The following is a 20859-nucleotide window of genomic DNA, read 5'->3' as shown; positions in this document are numbered from 1 at the left end:
TAAAGCACTTTAGAGCCTTTTTCTCCCACGTGGGGTTTTACATTTCTGGAAACCCCAGCACTTCCACGTTTAAATATTTTTCAAATACACCTTGGAACTCAATCCACAAAATAACATTCAACACGTTTAAAATACTTGCATGCAACATTGGTCACCTTCAATAGCTTTCTTTCTTCTTCTATAACTATCAATATCCCTCATTTGCAAATCCTAGCTAGATACTTCTTCATTAACAATGGAAAATTTAACCGATGATAGATCGTCTTCAACTTCGATTATTTCTGTTCCAACCCTAATGCAAACTAGTATGGGGGTGGTTAAAAAGAGAAAGGCAGGGAGGAAGAAGTTCACAGAGACTAGGCACCCAGTTTACAAAGGTGTGAGGCAAAGGTGTGGGAAGTGGGTGTGTGAGCTGAGGCAACCCGATCACAAGAAATCGCGGATATGGCTCGGAACTTTCACTAGCCCTGACATGGCTGCTAGGGCTTATGATGTTGCAGCCTTGGCTCTCAAGGGTGAGTCTGCTTCACTCAACTTTCCTAACGAGGCAAGTGCTTTGCCGCGCTTCGAGTCGAATGCTTATACCGTAAAGGACATACAATGTGCTGCCTTAGAGGCTGCCGAGGCATTCTTGGAGGTTAAAGGTAAAGCCTCTTCATCTTCTTCTTTGAAGTTGGAGAAGGTAGAGGAAGAAGAGGTGAGAAAAGTTGTGTATTTGGATGAGGAGGAGTTGTTCAACATGCCGGGGTTGATTGATAGCATGGCTGAGGGTTTGATCCTCACTCCACCATCCCTGCAAAAGGGTTTTAATTGGAACGAATATGACGACGACGACTGGGGGAATAATACTACTGACATTTCCTTGTGGAGTGACTGATTCTTTTCAATATTTTTTCTGGCGGGCGGGTACTTCTATTGATTCTTAATTTGAATTTGATCATCTTGTAGTTGCTCGTTCAATTCAATATATGCAAGTGAGTGAGACATATAGAGTTACATTTAAATTTAATTTATATTCCTTTTTAATTAGTGGGTTGTGATCCATGATTACTTATACTACATTTTATATCTCTATCAATCTACTATGTGTCACCCTTTCTATGTGTGTTATTTTTGTCATTAATAGTATGTTGAATTTGATTTGAAACATTTTCATTATTATGAAGATAAGTAACACTAGGCCAAAATCGATATATGAGAGTTGGAATTGACAAAAAATAAGGCATGACGACTGGAAGGAGAGATTCAGTATTTGAGGAAGTATTTATCAATTAAGTCTTGTCATCTAGTTATATGAATAATACTTGGCAAATTAAAAGATGAGTAGGAGTTCCTACTCAAAACTTTTTGTTTTTAATTTATAGATTTTCGTGTTTATAATCATAACCGTTTCTATCATAAATCATTCTATAAAGATCATGTCTACAAAAAATCAATTAAAACTAGGGTATTTTTAGTCCTTGAATTGTATAAAAATAGATAGACGGAAATAGTAAAAGCATTACAAACCGTCTATTTATTTTCTACAGTTGATTGACTTAATGACCTTAGTTTTAATCCATTTTTTTGCAAAGATGATTTTTACAAAGTGATTTATAGTATGAACGGTTCCGATAATATATAAGCACAAAGTTTTGTGAGTCAGACATGAATTTTGAGTAGCCAAGCATTGCTCTAATTATATATGAACACTGCTTGACTACTCAACAATGAGTATGAACTCCTACTCAAAATAATTACAGAGCCTTGTGCTTATAATCAGAATCTTTCATATTATCAATCACTTTGCAAAGATCATCTCTACAAAAAAAAAGAAAAGAATTAAAACTAAAGTCATTTAGTCAATCTATTGTAGCAAATGCGTAGATCCGGTCCATAATGCTTTGCCAATTCCTTTCATCTATTTTTATACAATTAGATAACTAAACAACCTTAGTTTTAATTGATTTTTTACAAAGACAATTTTTATAGAGCGATTTATAATGTGAACGGTTCCGATCATGAACTAAAAGTTCTATAAATGGGCAACGAACAATTATAAATCGAAACTCTCACTCATTCTTTGAGTAGTAAAATATTTTTCAGTTATATATACTGCTTCTTCCAAGTCTCAAATAAGTTCTTACTTTTTACTATGATTTTCCATATGCATAATGCAGGATAAAAAAGGGGCCAACTCTAACATGAATTTGATTCCAAGTGAGTTTACTAGTAATGGGCTTTAAACTTCTAAAATTAAATAAATAAAAATAAGATTTGTTCATGGGCTTTGAATTAGAAGCTTTCAAATGAGCAATTTTCTTTGGTGCACATGCCCATCTGCACATCATATATTCACATGTGAACAACAGCCCTTGGATTCAATATGAATGTTTTTTTGTACATTCGGCTGTGTGTACTAAAAAAGCCCTCTTCAAATGAGTTCTGTCATAGATTTGTTCATGAACTTCTCAATCCAAAATGTAAGTTTTGTTGTAGGCATAATTTACTGAACAATTATGAAGGTCATAGAGAAAGAAAGGTGCGGCAATAGTAGAGAGAAGAGAGAGATTTGTAATTGTGGGTGTGTTTGATTCATCCCATTGTGCCTTTATTTATAGTAGTAGAAAGGGTAAAACCTTTCCCTTTAGGATTACAACATTTAATAGGTAATCTAATCCTAATAGGAATATATAATACTTTCCCAGATTCCCTAGGATTTGCACAATCACATTCCTATTCTAAATATGACTGCAACACTCCCCCTTGAGTGTGTAAATACTCAACAAACCATTGCATTAGAATCTTCAGCATATAAGGTAGAATAGTTGATGAAGTCATCGGCACAACGGGTGATCGCGAGTCTCAAATTTACTTTGAAGTATGCATTTGTAAAAACTCAAAAAAAACCTTGCTATGGTAAAACCCAAGGAATGGGGAAAACCCATAGACTAAGGAGAAAAGTAAGAAAAATATGCATAATGTCTAAAACTCTCGTTAAACTGGACGAAGGTAGTGAACTCAACGGAGTATGATCATCTTGGGATGGGTGCCTCATTAAAACCTAGTTAGATAGCAAAAACCCAATGGGAAAAATGCTCCTAATCGTAGGGAAAAAGAGTACATTAAGATCATGTGAGTATGCTTCAAGATTTCCCCATGAGTTAGACATAACTTCTAAATAAGAGAACTACAAGCGATTCAACTCAGATAATTTACGCATATCGATTCCTTGGATGAGCTTCTGAAATGTAGACTTGGGCAATGACTTGGTGAATAGATCGACCAAGTTGTCTTGGGAACGAATTGCATGACTTCAATCTCCTGATGCTTTGTTGATGTAGATGTAGGCGCAATATGTCTTGGCGTTGACTTCATTGATGTATCATGACTTGGTCAGGTTGATACATGCAGCATAATCTTCATGGATCGTCGTCGGGACTCAACGATGGATGAAAACACAACAAGTACTTTGAAATTCTCAATAAGAACTCCTAACCATGTCTCACTTGTGGCATAGTGAAGTGAGGTGAGTCTTGGAACGATTCGAAGATTTCGTAACTACGGTTATATCGTGGACTTCCAAGATATTGCGATATCCCTAACGGTAAAGACATAACCATTCGGGGATTTTACCTTGTGCGGGTTTGATAAGTAACCAGCATCAACATAACAAACAAGGCAAGCATCATTCCGAGGATCAGGGGGGTTGGATCTGTTGAGATGCGTTGGGATTTGCCCATGTAGTACCTTCAGGGTACGTCTTTAATACCAAATCAGTGGTTGCGTGTAAACGTGGTGCTGTATCTTTACCAATAGATCAACAGCGAAAGAGATGTCCTGTCTAAATGCAATGAACTAAGTACAATAAAGCACAAAGTTGAACTTTAGATATAGAATTTCTGATTCCATAACCTCTTCAAGGTCTCATGTGCATATAACATATGGACGATCAAAGGTATACTCAAAAGTAACACATTTGGGGTATAGTTCGACTGGTAGACCAAAATACCGTCAGAACAATGCTTGAACTTCAGGTCAAAGCATAAACGAGTTTTCCTAAGATCCTTCATCTCAAATTCTATCTTCAGGTACAAGGCAGTTTTCTCAAGCTCTTCCGGAGTCTTAGTGAGATTCATGTCAACGACACAAACTGTAACTCTAGCAATTTGGAATAAGACTTCATAGTTTAACACACAAGGGCATAATTCATATCCCTGATTGATCAAATATTCACGTAGACGGGTATACCACATTCGTCGGATTTTTCAATCCATAAGTGGACGCCTCAAAACAAGTTAAGATGGTGTTCCGTGGTTTTGGAATCATCTGAAACAGTCCATGTAATTCTTCGAGAACTTAAATGTAAATCTTCGTATCTATATCCCTATGGAGAAAACACTAACCACATTTCATAATGCTATTATTAATCACATGATGTTTAAGAGAAACCTTGCGCCGTAAGACGTGCATCATATCGCACTATTTCATTCATCTCATAACGCTTCCTTTCCCATTTGTAACACAACAGGGTTACCTTGGGCTGTGTAGGAATGACAGGTCCAATACACACTTTGGTAAGGAATTTGACCTAGACTATAACTTTAGTTGTCCAATCAGTTTTATGTTGTCACTTAATCAACGGAACACGGTTCGATATCGTCGCTTTTCATTTATGTCGGTAGCTACCATATAAGTGAAAACATCATCGATGATAATCTCATTTCAATTCCATTTAGCTCATCCAAACTAGTATACTGGACCAAGAACTTTAAGTCTTGGGAGAAATCCGAATTAATCTTATGAGATGGAAATGATTTGAGACAGCTATCAAGTTTAGATTCATTATTGTGCCGTGTATTCCTCTTCTAGGGAAGTGAATCATACGAACCGAGTGATCTGTCGTGCTCTAGGCTAGACAGATTGATTGGCTATCTGCCTGTGTACCGGACCGTCCAAATTGTCTAACGGGGGCGGCACACCCTCCAGGGATGTTGACTCGACGTCCATTAAGTACATCTATCTTTGCAGACATGTTTGCAGCTGGTATATGATCTCGTCACTTTAGCTAGATCAGAGGAATACGTCTGGGGCAACATTTTGAAAGCTAGAATTCATCGCACTTACTTATCATACATGTGTGGTATAAGGATCAAGATGAGACATAATGGGCAACGTCCATGCAAATTTGCACCGTTCTCTAGGAACGTTGACGTTCTTATCTCCCCTAACGGTGGGAAGACTGTCTCATTAAAGTGACAACCCACAAATAAGCGGTAAAGATATTGCATGCAAGGGCTCAAAGAGAGCTAGTGTGAAGGAGAATCATGATCGACAAAAGATACACATCCTTCTTTGAGGACCCATTGTGGTACGTTGTGATGGTGCAACTTGGTACATGGAATGCACACCCAAATGCGTAAACACGAAAATCGTCAGGTTCGTACCCAGTAACCAATTGTAACGTCATATAGGTTGGGTGGCAATGGGCCTCAAGGTAGACCAACATAACTGCGTACAAGGATTGCATAGCCCTAGGCAGAAACCAAAAACTTGGTATGTTCACCAAAATTCGGGCGATCATTTAAATCACGTTTTATGATCACTAAGCGAGGCTATTTGGGGTGAACATGGGAATTTGATGTTCAATTAGAAACCCAAAACGACATGCAATACTTTAGCGAAAACTTTTAATATAAACTCTCTGGCATTATCCAGTCTCCCGGACCTTAAGGGATAAGTAGGGTGGTGAACCCATAATTGGCCAAGAGGTTTAGCAGTAATGTGTGTGGACAAACATGTGACCAGTTTGTCGATTCATCAACCAAAACCATAAATATTTATATGGTCTGCGTTTTGGTTGGATTAGTCTATATATATTCCCTTGAATCCATTGTGAAAAGAGAATCGTGTCGTATCTTTGCGAGGAATGATATAGAAAATCAATTTCCCTAATGAGCATGCTTGGAAAAGTGTGCTCGTAGGCACAATATCCTTACTTTAGATAAGGAGATGCATTGTAGCATCATTGTTCGACTTAAGTGTCCCAAAAGGTCGAGCCAAAGCAAGTAAACTGCTCAATCACCAGGCTCCAGGCCAGCCACATGTGGTGTATTCCCAGTTGGGAGACAACCCATTGGTCCCAAATCAAAGCTTCATGCTCATTTTTAGAGGTGGTGAAAAGATATTTCACTCTATTTTCTTCAATGGTTTCATTTATGATCATTGTCATCTCGAATATCTATAAAAACTCAACGTTAGGGAGAATTTAAGGTCCCTTAAATGGTGATGCAATACCATTCATACAACGAGGAGCGTGCCAATGTTCTTAATCAGGTTGGATAGACCTGAAGTCGTTGTTAGAGATGTGATTTAGGTGTAAAGTTAGTGTGCGTAGTACGCATTCATCCAGACAACTAACTTTCCCACATTCCTACCTAATCACATGTTTAATTGAATCGGTCACATGTATTCAGAAAAACATGATCCAATTAACTCATATTCGAGGACAATATCAATAAGATTATCCATAAGTAAAACAAACACCAAACTTGAATCCAAGAACATGGAAAAATGTTCACAAAGTAAATGGTTTACAAAAGGGATTCGGCCAACAAGGCTATCCATGTCAAAATTCGGCTCTTCCAACGGTGTTTGGTGGAGCAAAAATTAGTCTCACCTATTGACTACTAGAATGGTACTCCTTAACAACATTGGTAGGGGCACGAACAGGTGCATAACCAATGATCTACTCCATCAAGACAGAAGAAGATTTTGCAGGGTTAAGGTTCAGAAATATTATCCCTTATTCTTGAAGTTTTAGGTCTTAGGTACCAAAGATCATGCTTCGGGCATGATGCCACACCTTGGCAGGCCCTAATTCTACCATATGTTGTAAAAACAAACTCGAAATTGGATTGTGAGAGAGTATGCTGAATGGTGTATCCTTACCGAAGCAATACATCACCATTCGGTTAGGTTTTGACCGAACTGGGTTGAGCCATTCGGTAGACTCCAGCCGAACTGAGTCTATACCATTCTTTCACGTTTGTTGTAATAATCAGATTCGAGAATTTGGTAAACTTTCGCTTTCTACACTACTGCTTCAGGGGCGAGTTAGAAACATGGAATTATGAGAAAAATATTCTCTAGTCAAAATTCGATCGGATTTATAAACTTCAGAATTATACTCATTCATGGATGTAATCATGGTGTGCTTCGGGCAATATGTTGCATGATCACATGGTCCGTAGGAGCGAGCCAAAGAGCCATGGAATCCTCGTTCGGGAGGTATTTCCAATGATAATGCTTCAGGCATATGTCTTCGAATGAAGATCATGACGGAGGCTTATTCAGCTCTTCCTTGCCATTGTTGGCTTCAATGGTTTCTCAGCTTCTTGATAGGCAAGTGGAGATTCACGTCTTGTACCCCACATAAAGTGGTTTCTATTAGAAAACGTCCAAATCAGGAAAATCAAACTTGTGATGATTTGACAATCCACTGAATTGGAGGGAACAAGATTGTGATTGGTGCTATGGGAATGAATCATCCATAAGCATCAAAGTTAGAACATTTGAGTTCTAAGACATGGTGTTCATGAAAAAACGTTGGGTTTTCATGGGTGTATTGTTTTATGAAAACTTCGAGTTTCAAAGGCACTAAATTTGAAACTACAGGTTCAATTTAGTTTATGAACGTTTAGTTCATAAAAGAGAGGTTCTTGCAAGAAACACAGAATGCAATATGCTGATTTAAGTATAGTGGATTTGAGTTTCTTCGGGAACTTAAGTGTGAGAGCTTCGTTACTACGAAAGTATGTGACGGTTAAAAGTATAAAAATAAATTATTGAATCGTTAATGTCCAAAAGTGATCTTCAGGTCAATAATTTTGGATTCACTATCAGATTAATGGACCGCATGTCACTTTTAATTAATTCAATAGATCGGGACTATTCAAGGTTGATCGTAGAAGCAAAATAATATTAAAATAATATTATTGGATCGAAAATATAGCATAGCCCAAAGAAGGGCTGGGTGCCATGAGCAAAAGAGCTCGGGTTGGCAGTGAGTAGCCCACTGGCCGAGAGGGACAAAAGCCCTAGCAACAAGCTGCTGAATTAAATGGGCCGAAGGAGGGGCATGGGTTCAGGCCCAGTGAAAAGCTGGCCTGGGTTGGGTCCGAGGCAACCTAAGCTCAGCAGCCAAAGCTGCTGGCAAGCAAGCCGAGACTGGGGCGAAGCCTAGTGAGTTCACGGGCCAAGGGACGTAGGACAATGGGCCAAAACTTGCTGGTTTTTTTTACTTAGGGACTGTAGGCCCTATAAACAGAGGTAGGCCGAAAGGCCTAATAGTCTAGGTCAGCGCAGCAAGGCCCTAGGGCTGCTGCTGTGAGGGGTCCAAGGTGTCCGAGGTGGTGGTGCTGCAAGTGCCCATATATTTTTTTTCCGACATAATTAGGGTTTGAAAATCCTAAATTGCTTCTAATTTATTTATATTCTTTGACTCACAAATTCCACGTAGCATAATTGCGTAATGCATGAAACAAATTTATATATTGACAAATATATGAAACGTACACAATATATATCGGAAGGTAAATATAAATGTAGGGGATTCATGCATCATGGGGAATGTTTTCATGCTTCATGGTCGTTTCAAATATCTTACTTTATTTTAAGCGTAGCTGATTGGCAGAAAACAACAAAAGCCTTTGAATTTGTAGAAGATCTTTCTCAGAAAGCCGGAATTGCATCTCCAATGCGTTGTATCACGTTCAACATAGAAAAATTAAATTGAATCAATAACATGTAGATCAATTCAATAAAATAATTAAATTAATCACAAAAAGAATGATTAAAACGTAATACTCTCCGGATTGAAGATCAAACTCTATTTAGCGTAGCATCAAGAGCGTATTGATAACGTGTTGTAGGTACTATTTACTGAACAATTATGGAGGTTATAGATAGAGAAATGTGCGGCAATAGTAGAGAGAAGAGAGAGATGTATAATTATGGGTGTGTTTGATTTACCTCATTGTGCCTTTATTTATAGTAGTAGAAAGGGTAAAACCTTTCCCTTTAGGATTACAACATTTAATACGTAATCTAATCATAATAGGAATATATAATATTTTCCCAGATTCCCTAAGATTTACACAATCACATTCCTATTGTAAATATGACTGCAACAAGTTTTAATATATCAGATGTGGAAAATATACTGTTTTTTTTTTTTTGATAACAAATATACTATTTTAATTCGGTATCAAGAACATCACAAAACACATAATTGTCATTTCACATATTATAATAAGAGTGAACAACACAATTTTTTTTTTTTTTTGTCAAACGATAGATTTTGTTAGATTAGTCACCAATGGGGTTCGAACCCATGCTGTCATGCAGTAGCTTAACACATTTCCACCATTGTGGTAAAGGGCCCACGTGCAAGTGAACTACATAGTTCATGCATACCACATCTATAGTATCACACTTACAAATAAAAAAAAGTTACCATTATACTGCAGTACTCAATGATAGATATATGTGCTCATCTTAATACAAGAGAAATTTTGATATAGAAAATTAAACAACAAAAAAAAATGGTAGTTGGTTTAATCAAGTTTGGACCTTGGTGGTGGCATTTGATTGTATTCAATTCTCCTAGTCATTGTCTAGCTGTCCTTCAAACCAACTTGTCTTCCCTCTACAAATCTTCCTTTGATTAATCCCCATCACAAAAGAAAAATAGCAACTTCAAAATTTCACAACTACAATTCACCGCCGCAACCATCACCACCACCTCCAAGATCACAACTCAGATGGACACCAATCCACTGCAGCAACAACAACCCAACATGGACAGCCATTCAATCAGCATCTGGGAAGTGAACAAGGATCGGTTGGCCACCATGTACCAGATGATCTCAGAACCCCCAAAACTCCTAAGCAATGCAGCAGGCAAACCCTCCTGCTGCATCTTCAGAGTCCCACAGAGTCTTCTCGAGATAAACGGCAAGTCGTACAACCCCCACATCGTCTCCATCGGTCCATACCACAGAGGAGAGCCACGGGTCAAGATGATCGAAGAGCACAAGTGGAAATATTTGGGTTCTTTGCTTGCAAGGACAGAGCCCAAAGGGTTGTCTTTAAAGGACTACTTGAAGGCCTTGGAGCCATTGGAACAAGAAGCTAGAGAGTGTTACTCAGAAAGAATAAATCTTACCACGGAAGAATTTTTGGAAATGTTGGTTCTTGATGGTTGTTTTATAATCGAATTGTTACGAAAAGTCGGCCTTTTGGTCCGGTTCGAGCGTGACGATCCTCTTGTCAACATGGTTTGGATAATCCCATTTTTGGTTAGGGATTTTCTTAGGCTCGAAAATCAAATACCCTACTTTGTTCTCCTGGCTTTGTTTGATCTCACAACTACGGAAGAACATAAAGAAAATGGGAAGTCATTGTCGTTGCTTGCCTTGGAATTTTTCAACAACCATATGCAGAGGCCTGATCATGTCATTCAAAAGCACCACAATCTTACCGGCAAGCTCTCAAACTTCAATGATATTTCTAAAACTTTCTTTGAAAATTCTCTGTTCTGTTTTGTTACATCGAAAGTGATCGAACCCTTAACCTATCTTAATTAAGAAGTTTGTTGTCCTCTCTATACGTTTACATCGATGTTTAATACCTTGCTTGCAGGTATGCATTTGCTCGATTTGTTGCGCTCAAGTGTTATACCGCCAGGCCATGAGGAGCCACGTAGTAGCAACACCATACCAACACATACCATCCATTGTGTCTCGAAGCTTCGCTGTGCAGGAATCAAGCTCAATCGGGGCAAGGGCGAAAGCTTCTTGGTGATTAAATTCAAGCGCGGAGTCATCGAAATGCCAACTATAACAGTCGACGATTTCATGAGTTCCTTCTTGCTCAACTGTGTGGCCTATGAGCAGTGCCACAAGTCAACTTCTAAGCACATCACCACCTACGCAACATTGCTCGATTGCCTTGTGAACACATACAAGGATGTTGAGTATTTGTGTGACCGTAACATCCTCGAGAATTACTTTGGGAACGATGGGGAAGTTGCTCGATTTATTAATAATTTGGGGAAGGATGTGGCTTTTGATATGGATGGGTGTTACTTGTCAAAGTTGTTCAATGACGTGCATCACTATTATGGGAATAGTTGGCATGTTCAATGGGCTAGCTTCAAGTATACTTATTTTGATACTCCATGGTCCTTCATATCTGCGTTTGCTGCTTTGATTTTGTTGATACTCACCTTGGCACAGACCTTTTACACTGTTATGAGTTACTATCCTCCACTATGAATAGGGTAATACTTAGGTATTCACTAGTGAGTACCTCATATATGCACTTTTTTATTTGGCTCAATCAAAATATGCTACATGTTCCTTGTTTCTTAAAGCTCAATAAAAATTAAATAACATGTGTATTATTTTAAAAAATAATGTGTTAAAATATTATTGGACCAAAATTAAAAAGTGAATATATAGTGTACTCACTAGTGAGTAGTACCTAAGTATTATCCATACAAATATAATTTTTTTATATGTATTTATTGATTTTTATAGTGTTCATATGCTTACCAATTAGTATTATAATATGTCACTAAATAAGGTCTTTTTTGTATTTTGATTTTACAATGATAAGTGTCTTATTAAATATTACATGTAAGTGTTTGAACATGATTGAATTTTGTAGATATTGTCGATTGAGCTCACTTGTTGTTGTTGTGGATCACGACAGAGCTAAATTCTTGGAGTGAAAAGATTATGAGACTCCAAATATAAATACTAAGCATGTATATTTATGCAGTGAAATGATAATTAGATCTTCTTTTGCATAAACCATAGTATTAAAGACTAAGCATGCATGCATTTTCAGCAAAGCAAATATGACCTTGATGAATGTTTGGGAAAAAAATATGGGCAAAGAAAAAGGGGAAAATGAGAAGGAAGAAAATAGGGAAACTAATTTGATACGAAGAGAAATGGGAAATTTAGGGAAGAAAGCAGCCTTTAATTTTCACATACTTATTTTTTTTGTTTATAAAATGGTCAAATATTAGCCCATAAAATATACATCACGTTTTTTTGTCAACCAGGTTTGGCCATCTAATTTATTTAGTTGTTCACAAGTTTTGTGCGCCAGATAACCTCTCGACACACAGGATTTGCATGATTAGAAACGTAGTGGGCAAGAAATGGTGGCATCTTTTTTGTTTTTTATTTTGTTTTTTTTTATCTTATATTATTTAACTCTTTTGGTTAATTCTTTCTTCAACAAATAATAAAAACTCATAATGTAGTACATGAAAAATGCAATGATATATATCTTTCATATGACACAAATATACTATTAAACTAAAATATAAGCACAAATCAAAATTTTAGTATTGTGAACTAACTAGAAAAACAAACATAATACACATACGTATATGTTAGGATAATCATGAGGGTTGAAATCCCGTCCTTGCCTCATTAAGGTCCAGTTTGGTATTGGAATTTTTTTTTTGGGTCCCACCAAAAACTACTTCAATTTAAAGTTAAGAAGTAAAAAAGTGTATGATAAAAATAAAATATATTGCTTATTTTCAAAGTAATGGCCTACAAACAATTGCTTTTAAAAGCAGCTTGTAGGTTGATTTTAAAAGCTGTTTTAATAAAAAGCAGAGTTGAGCCTTTAGAATATTTGAATTCATGTAATAAGCTCATTAATTTTAAACAATGACACTATTTATCCTTCTAGATACTATTTTTACATTACTTTTCAAACTCATAACACTATTAAAAATTGAGTTTATCAACGCTCAACTGCTTTATTTTGCGATTGAATACTTAAAGTACATCAAAAGCAATTTATTAAAAAAACACAACAATCCCAAACTGATCCTAAGGTAGGCCCCTACAAGAATAAGGAAGAAATTGTCATCCCTAACTTAATTTACTCTTTAAATACAACGATATTTGGGAAAGGGATTTGACGCAGATACCAACGTAAGCCTTTGAAGAACAATGTTATAAAATCTACCAAATTTTATGAGAAAACCGAAGGGTTTATTTGAATAATTCTTGAAAGTTGAATACAATAGCAGCCATAAGGCTTAAATATACTTGACTTGACCCCTTAAGGAGTTTAGGGAAGTCTTAGGGAATATAAAAGAAGTAAATCAAATGTAAAACGAAAAGTTTGATCTTTGTTGCAAACTTTAAAATACGGTTTTAGAAATCTAAACAACCTTGGATGGCTTTGATTTGTCATACTTCACAACATGGCAGTGTGTTTGAACCGAAACACCTTGCTCTTTTTGGGAAGGTATTATGCGCTCAAAACAAAACTCGGATACTAACTCTGTAAATTCCAGCTACGTCCTTTTGTCTTCCTTGGATCCATTTTATGTTCAATCCACTCGGCTATCTATTCTATATCAGGATTAAACTAAGCGAGGATGTGATCTCGAAGCACCTATAAAAATAGATAAATCAAACACAATTTAAATACTTGCAAGTGCATAAGATCAGAAGTACTATAGTAGGGCAAATATGAGGTCGATCCCACGAGGGTTGCACTTGACACCAATGAAACCACTTTATTTGACAAAAAAAGTTAAACCAATTAATCAAGCTAAACTTACTTAAGCAACCGATTGATTGAATTGAATAATTGACCAAGACTAAAACTACAAGAAACTAAAAGGAAAAATAAAACGAAACACACGACACAAGGGTTTGAGAAACAATGGAGCCGCCTAAAGTTATAAATTCATCCATAACAATTGTATTTCTTTTTCCTAGAGCCAATTACTATCCAATTAATTTGTGGTCAAACATCAATTCGTGTATTTCTATAATGAAATTATATCCTTGGTTCATCATACAATTAACACATAGAAACCATTTAATCGTAGAAGAGTCATATCAAACAAGTATGACTAGCTTGATTGGTCATCCTAACTAGTTTATCTACGCTTCTTAATCTTCCAATAAACCTAGTTGATTGCTCATTCTTTTAGATCAATCTAAGTTTCTAGAAACAAAGTCCCTCATGTAATCAAATAATAATTAACAAAGTACTTCACAAATATTCATTTCATATCTTCATAATAAACCTTAAAAAAATAGTTTAGATACAAAGATAAAAATAAAAGAAAGAGAGCATAGGTATTCATTTTATGGCTCCGTGGTGAGACATGTCCCAAGCTCTCTTCTTTGGATGTATAATATGGTTTAGAGAGAGCATTGAGGTCCTAATTATATATATAAAGTATCTAAAAAGTTTGGTAAAAACTCTCCTTAAACAAAACAAAAACTTAAACTAGTAAAGAAATCAAATTAGGGAAGAACTCCTTGACTTGGGAAACACATCATCTGATTTGCATGCATGTTTTGTGCCGTTTAACCTTCTAGAAAATTTTAGAAATATAAGAAACTTGTAGCTCTATCTCTTAACTTTCCAGACATATATCGCACCGCACTACGAAAAATCAAGAAGATCTTAAAATCTTCCTTCTTCTATAGATGTTTAGGTCTGACGATGATGTAATTTATGTGGGATTAATTTGCAAAACTAGAATGTTTGGATCAATGAAAAACTATGTGAGACAAAGATCAACGAAAAACTATGAAATTTGAACACAGTGATCCTCAGCCTCTTAGATTTCTTTTTTAATTGTCCTTGTGTCAAAACTTAAAGTCAATATATCATTAAAAAAAACTTATAAGTGTGTTGTTTGGTTGAAATTGAGAAAAGAAAAATAACAAGCTCTTTTAAAACCAAACCTTAACAAACCCCAGGAATAAATGATATGAAAATATAAGAAATAATGCACCTATTAAGCAACACAATGAGTTAGTAATAATTTTTTACCAAACTTGCATGTATAAGATAAGAGTCAAACTTAAGATCTCTTACTTACAAATGACACTACAATGTAGAGCTAGCGGCAACTTCAACCACTTCTAAACCTGAATACTATCTTTATATAATAAGTTCATTATTCCCAAAAAAATGTTACTAGAATTCCACATTATTTACCAAGCCTATATCGTATTTACCAATGTCATGGAAGACCAAGACCATGACCGATTCAACCAAAAAAGTTCTCACTAATGTATACATACACATGTGCAAATAGAAGCTAGATTACGAATATTTAATTAGGACACAAATCAAACCTTAAATTCATCAACGAATACCCAAAATTTAGTCTCTTTCTTGTGCTTGAAGGCTTGACTGTTTCTCAAAGTTGAATTTTTGATTTTTCAACTCCACGCTCGTCATGTACATTCCTAATATTGACTGCAACGTTTGAATTTTTATTTTTCGGCCAGTTGACAGTTGTCCTGCTCCATATCCTCACGTCCCGGTCCCTATGTATATACCCGAGCATTCAAATGATTTAATATGTCATTCATATATTCTTACAGCATTTACTCTCAGATTTGCTTCAAACTTCAAACCCCAACTCTTTTCTATTGTCGGAAAACACATAGTTTATGTTCAAAGCTGCTTCCATATTTACAAAATTATGAGTTCAGAAACCTGTGGAGGGCAAACTTCAGGACTGATTCAATTTCCTCAACCCACGAGGCCAATAAACAGCTACGAGATGAACACTGCTACTAATTCCGAGTCATATGCAACAGAAGGCACACTTCCACGACAATTTGCTGATCATGAACATGTTAATGTAGCAGCACAAACAGAAGATGAAGATAGGGAAGCTCTTGATGGATTACGTAGATTCATTTCGGAGCTTCGTGAGAAAGTTCCGGCTAAATTAGCAGACCAACTACTGAAGGTGGATGGAAAGAGAAGTTCAGTCACTGTACAAAAAGGTGCTACGCACGGCCTGCAAGGATCAATGCAGGAGTTATCACATAAGCTTGAGCGCTTCAAGATACGAACTTTGGATTTCGGAGGGGTTGTGAAGGAGGAAGACAAGCAATAACTAAACTAACGTATTACATGAATTGCTATTAGCAATTTAAAGTAATCATCATGACTTCTTATAGTAATCATCAGACTGCTTGTGCAAGGAGCCTTTTCAATTGTGCGTATTTTACTTTTTTGTATTTATATACGAAATATTTTGTTTTTAGACTGTACATACATTGTAGCATATTTGAATATCTTAAGTTCATACGTAGCTTTAATATGTTTTAATTTTTCTACGCAACACTTTATTTTAGTCTAACTTAAACTACGAGGATGGAGTGACAAACGCAGCTGAGAAGAGAGCATATTGAATTTAATTAACTCGGCTACACCAAGATTTGTAAGTCCGCTGGTAAATTAGAAAGACCAACTATTGAATATGGATGGAAAATAGGTCATGTTACCGTGCAAAAATTCAGTATAAATAATAGTACTTATTTGATTTCATAAAAATGACTAACGTGTAGTTTTTTTTTAGTCATTTTTTTATGGGTTTTGCAAAAATGTACAAAATCATCATTAATCCTATTTCTTTTCTTTCCAACTTAAACTTTTGGATTAATCTCAGTTTACTACCCTGAAGTTTTGTAATTTTTAACATTTGGTACATGAAGTTTTTTTCATCCCAGAATCATACCTCAAGTCTTAATTTTGAAACAGTTTCATACATCTGTTAAGTTTTCTGTTAAAACTTCTATTAACCAATAATATGGCGCTCACGTGGACAATAACTGAGCGCTGCATGTCAATACGAGCCCACTTCAATACTAAAAAAATTAAAAAATAGGAAAAAAAAAAACCAACCGTTTTCTACCTCCCCCCAACCCCCTTCCCTCCCTTATCTTTTCTGCACCTGCAACACCCTCTTCGGATCCCCCTTTTCTCTCCCCCCTTTTTATCCCCCCTTCTCCACAACCACCACCTCCTCCACCATTCATCTCCTAACCCCCACCCTCCTCCTCCTTATCCTGCACCTCAGCAACAACACCACCACCAGCTGCCTCTCGGTACTTTCTCCCTCAGTCCATGGCTCAACAACACCCACCACACTCTTACTCACTCCAAGCTCTGCATCACCTACTTTTCTCGACGAACTCGCTGGATTACTCGACTTCGCGGTCGTCCTGATCTACTCACCGGCTGGTTCACCCAATTCATCCAGCTCCGAGACATTACCCGTATTGGCATCTCTGGTTCCGTGTTCCTCGGGTTTCGGATCTGAGGTATGCGATTCGTCCAACGATCAGCCGTCGCGCACGGAGACTTTGATGAAAATATTTTTCTTCTCCGACGAGACCTCATCCAGTTTGATCTCTTCCTCTTCGGTCTTCTCTTGATCCGATTTTTGAGCAAGTCCTTTGGTCTCTCTCAGACTGTTCGAGCACTTCTTTCGACTAAAGACATATACAATTAATATTAATCACACAAAAAAAAAATATTAATTCTGATGGGGTTCATGATAAAGATAAGGAGGAGGATGGTGGGGGTTTGGGTCTAGGTTGGGTTACAGGAGAAGGAGGAGGAAGAGGAGGGTAGGGGTTAGGAGAGGAATGGCGGAGGAGGTGGTCATTATGGAGAGAAAAGGGGGACAGGAAAGGATGAGTCGAAGAGAGAAGAGGAGAGAAGGGAGGGAAGGGGTACGGGTTGCAGAGGGAAGAAGGAAGGGAGAGGGTTGGGGGGGAGGTAGAAGACGGGTGAGTTTTTTTTTTTGTTCGTGTTTTTGTATTTTTTTAATATTTTAATATTTAAGTGGGTCCATATTGACACGTGGCGCTCAGTTATTGTTCACGTGAGCGTCACGTCATCAATTAACAGAAGTTCTAACAGAAAACTTAATGGATGTATGAAATTGTCCTAAAATTAAGACTTGAGGTATGACTCTGGTATGAAAAAAACTTCATGTACCAAATGTTGAAAAACACGAAACTTCAGAATAGTAAATTGAGATTAACCCTAAACTTTTTCTAAAAAGTACTTATGTGACTCAAAATAAAGTAAAACAAATTTCAAATTACTTAAAACATTTTTCTTAACATGCACACAAAAAATTCTTGCAATAACACAATAATCGGGATAAATAGTCATTATAGCCTTTTTTTTTCTTGCTATTTTGATTCACAATAAGCTTCTTAAAGTTGGTGATGAACATCTCAGAGATATTCTTGCCGACAGAAGTCTGTTTTACCTACGTTCTTGCAAGAAATGTTTTTTTTTTTTTTTTTTTTTGTCTAAAGAAATGTAATTCTTCGATAGGCATAGAGTCCATACCTGCCATCCTTGCATGACTTTGTAGGTTCCAACCACAGGAAGGTAAGGTGAAGGATCAACTTCCATCTTTGACATTCCTGCAGGTATCTTCTATCACTATTAGACAGCCACTTCAGAGGTGATCAACAAGTTGAGAATGACACGCCAACAAGGAGTGAGGTGGGCCATAGATTTTTATGGAGCTCCATCTAAATTCTAGAATGATATCTTAATATTGGATTAATTCTGATAATCTAGAAAAGAAAGCACTATTTTATATACGCCAAAAAAAAAAAAAATATATATATATATATATATAAATCTCAAACATTTATTTGAAAAATCCAAAGAACGTCTTGATTTTTCGATTGACCAAATCTCTTCACCTGTTGGCTTTAATTTCCAGACCAAACTATAGGCTATAGGGCCATTTGGTCTGAAACGTGAGGGAACTAAATCTGAACCATGGATTGAACACTTAGCTAGCTTCTAGGCAATTCTAGAATGATTACCATTGTTCCATTTTAATATTTCCCGTTGCAGAATTTCGTTTTCTAGTTCTTTTTGGGAATTATTATTGACATTCTAAAAATCTCATTCTACACTCTAAACTTTCTATATTTGGAAAGAAAAATACATTTGTGAGGAGTGTAGAATGAGATTTTTGGAGTGCCAATAACACTTCCATTCTTTTTTTACATATATAAATAGAGAATTAGGCTGTATTAGCTCCTCAAAGTGTTGTTTGATTCAACTGACTTAAATAATTAGGAAAAAGAATTATCAAACACACACAAAAGTTTCGCTGCACATTATTTTTTTCGCACGCAGAATGCGTTGATGGAGATAGAAAGGTGCAACGAGACAGCAATTCCTTATATTGGAAATCCTGCACAATTACTTAACTCTAATAAACAAAATAAAGAAAACTAGCATTATTTGATATTTTCACAAGTTTTCATTGAGACCCCCTACATGTACATCAAGCGTTAGGTCCATTTTATTCTTTATTCTTTTTCGCTTATTTTTTTCATTTTTTCCTCTTGATATTGGTGATATATTAAGATGGGATTTTAGTAAAATTTCCAAAGGTTCTGGTCCCCTTGTTCTTGATCAGCATCTACAGCATCATCACCAGCTATGTCCAAGCGAGGAGGGCTAAGCAGCATTCCCTCAGCCATGTTCACTAGAACGTTAGGCATATTAAAGATCAGATCCTCATCAACAAACTCATGATTCAGCACAAATCTGTCATCCTCATCAACTGTCTTATGAGCCTGATGAACATTATGGTGACCACCTTGCACCTCATCCCTTGAATAAGAACAGCGATCAATTGCAACTCCCATGGCCGCAGCAGCGGAGGATGCCGCCGCCTGGATGTCACGTGACGAAGTGGAGGCTGGCACGGGCAATGAAGAAGCGGAGTTGGGGAAGTTGAGCTCAGCATCTTGACCCTTGAGAGCGATAGCGGCCACGTCATAAGCAACCGCGGCCATTTCGGGTGTGGGAAATGTGCCTAGCCAAATCCTATTAGGTTTTTTGGGCTCTCGGATTTCCGAAACCCATTTTCCACTACTCCTGCGGCGTACACCACGGTATGTTGGGTGACGCCCTGGGACAATGGAAGTGGTGGTACTGCTTGACGTTGTAGTAGTATTCGTGGCGTGCATCGTGGAGATGTGGCCGTTGGAGGTTGATTGGCAGTTGGAGGTTGATGGAGGAAGCCATTTATGGAGGGACGGGATTTGAGAAATGAATCTGAATTGTGAGCTAGGTGAAGAGTTTGAGAGGGAGAGAGTGCAAACCAGGTGTTGCTGAACTGCGCTGTGAAGAGAGTTGGGGTGTAAGCCAGCTTGGTTTATGTTGGATGGACTAGTTCTGGGTTGGCTTTGCGTTTTTGTATGGAGACTGCGCATCAAACGTCAATAGAACAGTGGTTTTATATATCACTTTTCCATCTTCTATGTCACCCCACTCTCCTATAGAGGCAGATTGTCTGCCCTCCTATTTACGTGCTCCTTTCATTCTCTCTTATTTGTGTGATCATGGTTAAACCACGTCAATATTTTATTTTCTTATTATTTTTTATAAAATATTAACGTAATTTAACCGTTACTGCACAAAATAAAAAAAAAATAAAAATATCACACAAACAGGAAGGCAGACAATCTGCCTCCCTCTCTTATGGTACTAAATGCGATCATCTAACAAAGATTTGATTATAATAATGAGGGGATCCATATTTTCAAGGTGGAATCCCATCAAGGGAATATATGGACAGTATAAATGTGAGGATGACGAGACGTGGGCCGGGATGATTAGTGTACTAGAGAGTGGAGCTTCCCACTCTTTCTGTTTCCTATATCGCAACTTGCCTAATATATCAAATTATAAAATAAAAACATAGTCGTTAATTATGTTAGAAAGTGATCACTAAACTTAAAACCAATTAAAAATACACTCTAATAATGTTTTAGAAATATAGACTCTAGAAAGCATTTCACACACACGAGAGAACTAGAGAGAAGAAAAGAGTTGAAATGTCAAGAAATTGTTTTCAGTAATCAACAAGCTCAAGATCATGAGCTATACATGGCTCAGTTTGAAAGTACTTTTAAAATAATTAAAATTAATTTCAAATTATTATGTCCTTATAATCAT

At 36.8% G+C, this 20859-nt stretch overlaps 3 protein-coding genes across 3 annotated transcripts; 2 read left to right on the top strand and 1 right to left on the bottom strand.

Annotated features, from left to right (window-relative positions):
* The first annotated feature begins 235 nt into the window (after positions 1-235).
* Positions 236-877, top strand: LOC137712023 (dehydration-responsive element-binding protein 1B-like). The gene has a single exon (XM_068451173.1). It carries the CDS (start codon positions 236-238, stop codon positions 875-877), a length of 642 nt encoding a protein of 213 aa, XP_068307274.1.
* Positions 878-9751: 8874 nt separating this feature from the next.
* Positions 9752-11410, top strand: LOC137711850 (UPF0481 protein At3g47200-like). The gene is made up of 2 exons (XM_068451010.1): positions 9752-10524; positions 10684-11410. The coding sequence occupies exons 1-2, from the start codon at positions 9804-9806 to the stop codon at positions 11316-11318; spliced, it is 1356 nt and encodes a 451-aa protein (XP_068307111.1). The 5' UTR covers positions 9752-9803; the 3' UTR covers positions 11319-11410.
* A 7858-nt stretch (positions 11411-19268) lies between these two features.
* On the bottom strand, positions 19269-19868 carry LOC137713318 (ethylene-responsive transcription factor ERF024-like). Its single transcript, XM_068452601.1, has one exon. The coding sequence runs from the start codon at positions 19866-19868 to the stop codon at positions 19269-19271; it is 600 nt and encodes a 199-aa protein (XP_068308702.1).
* Positions 19869-20859: the final 991 nt, after the last annotated feature.

The sequence above is a fragment of the Pyrus communis genome, chromosome 13 (assembly GCF_963583255.1).
Source record: "Pyrus communis chromosome 13, drPyrComm1.1, whole genome shotgun sequence".
Taxonomy (NCBI): Eukaryota; Viridiplantae; Streptophyta; class Magnoliopsida; order Rosales; family Rosaceae; genus Pyrus; species Pyrus communis.
Note: the sequence above shows the minus strand (reverse complement) of the source record. Positions and strands in the feature narration are given on the sequence as shown.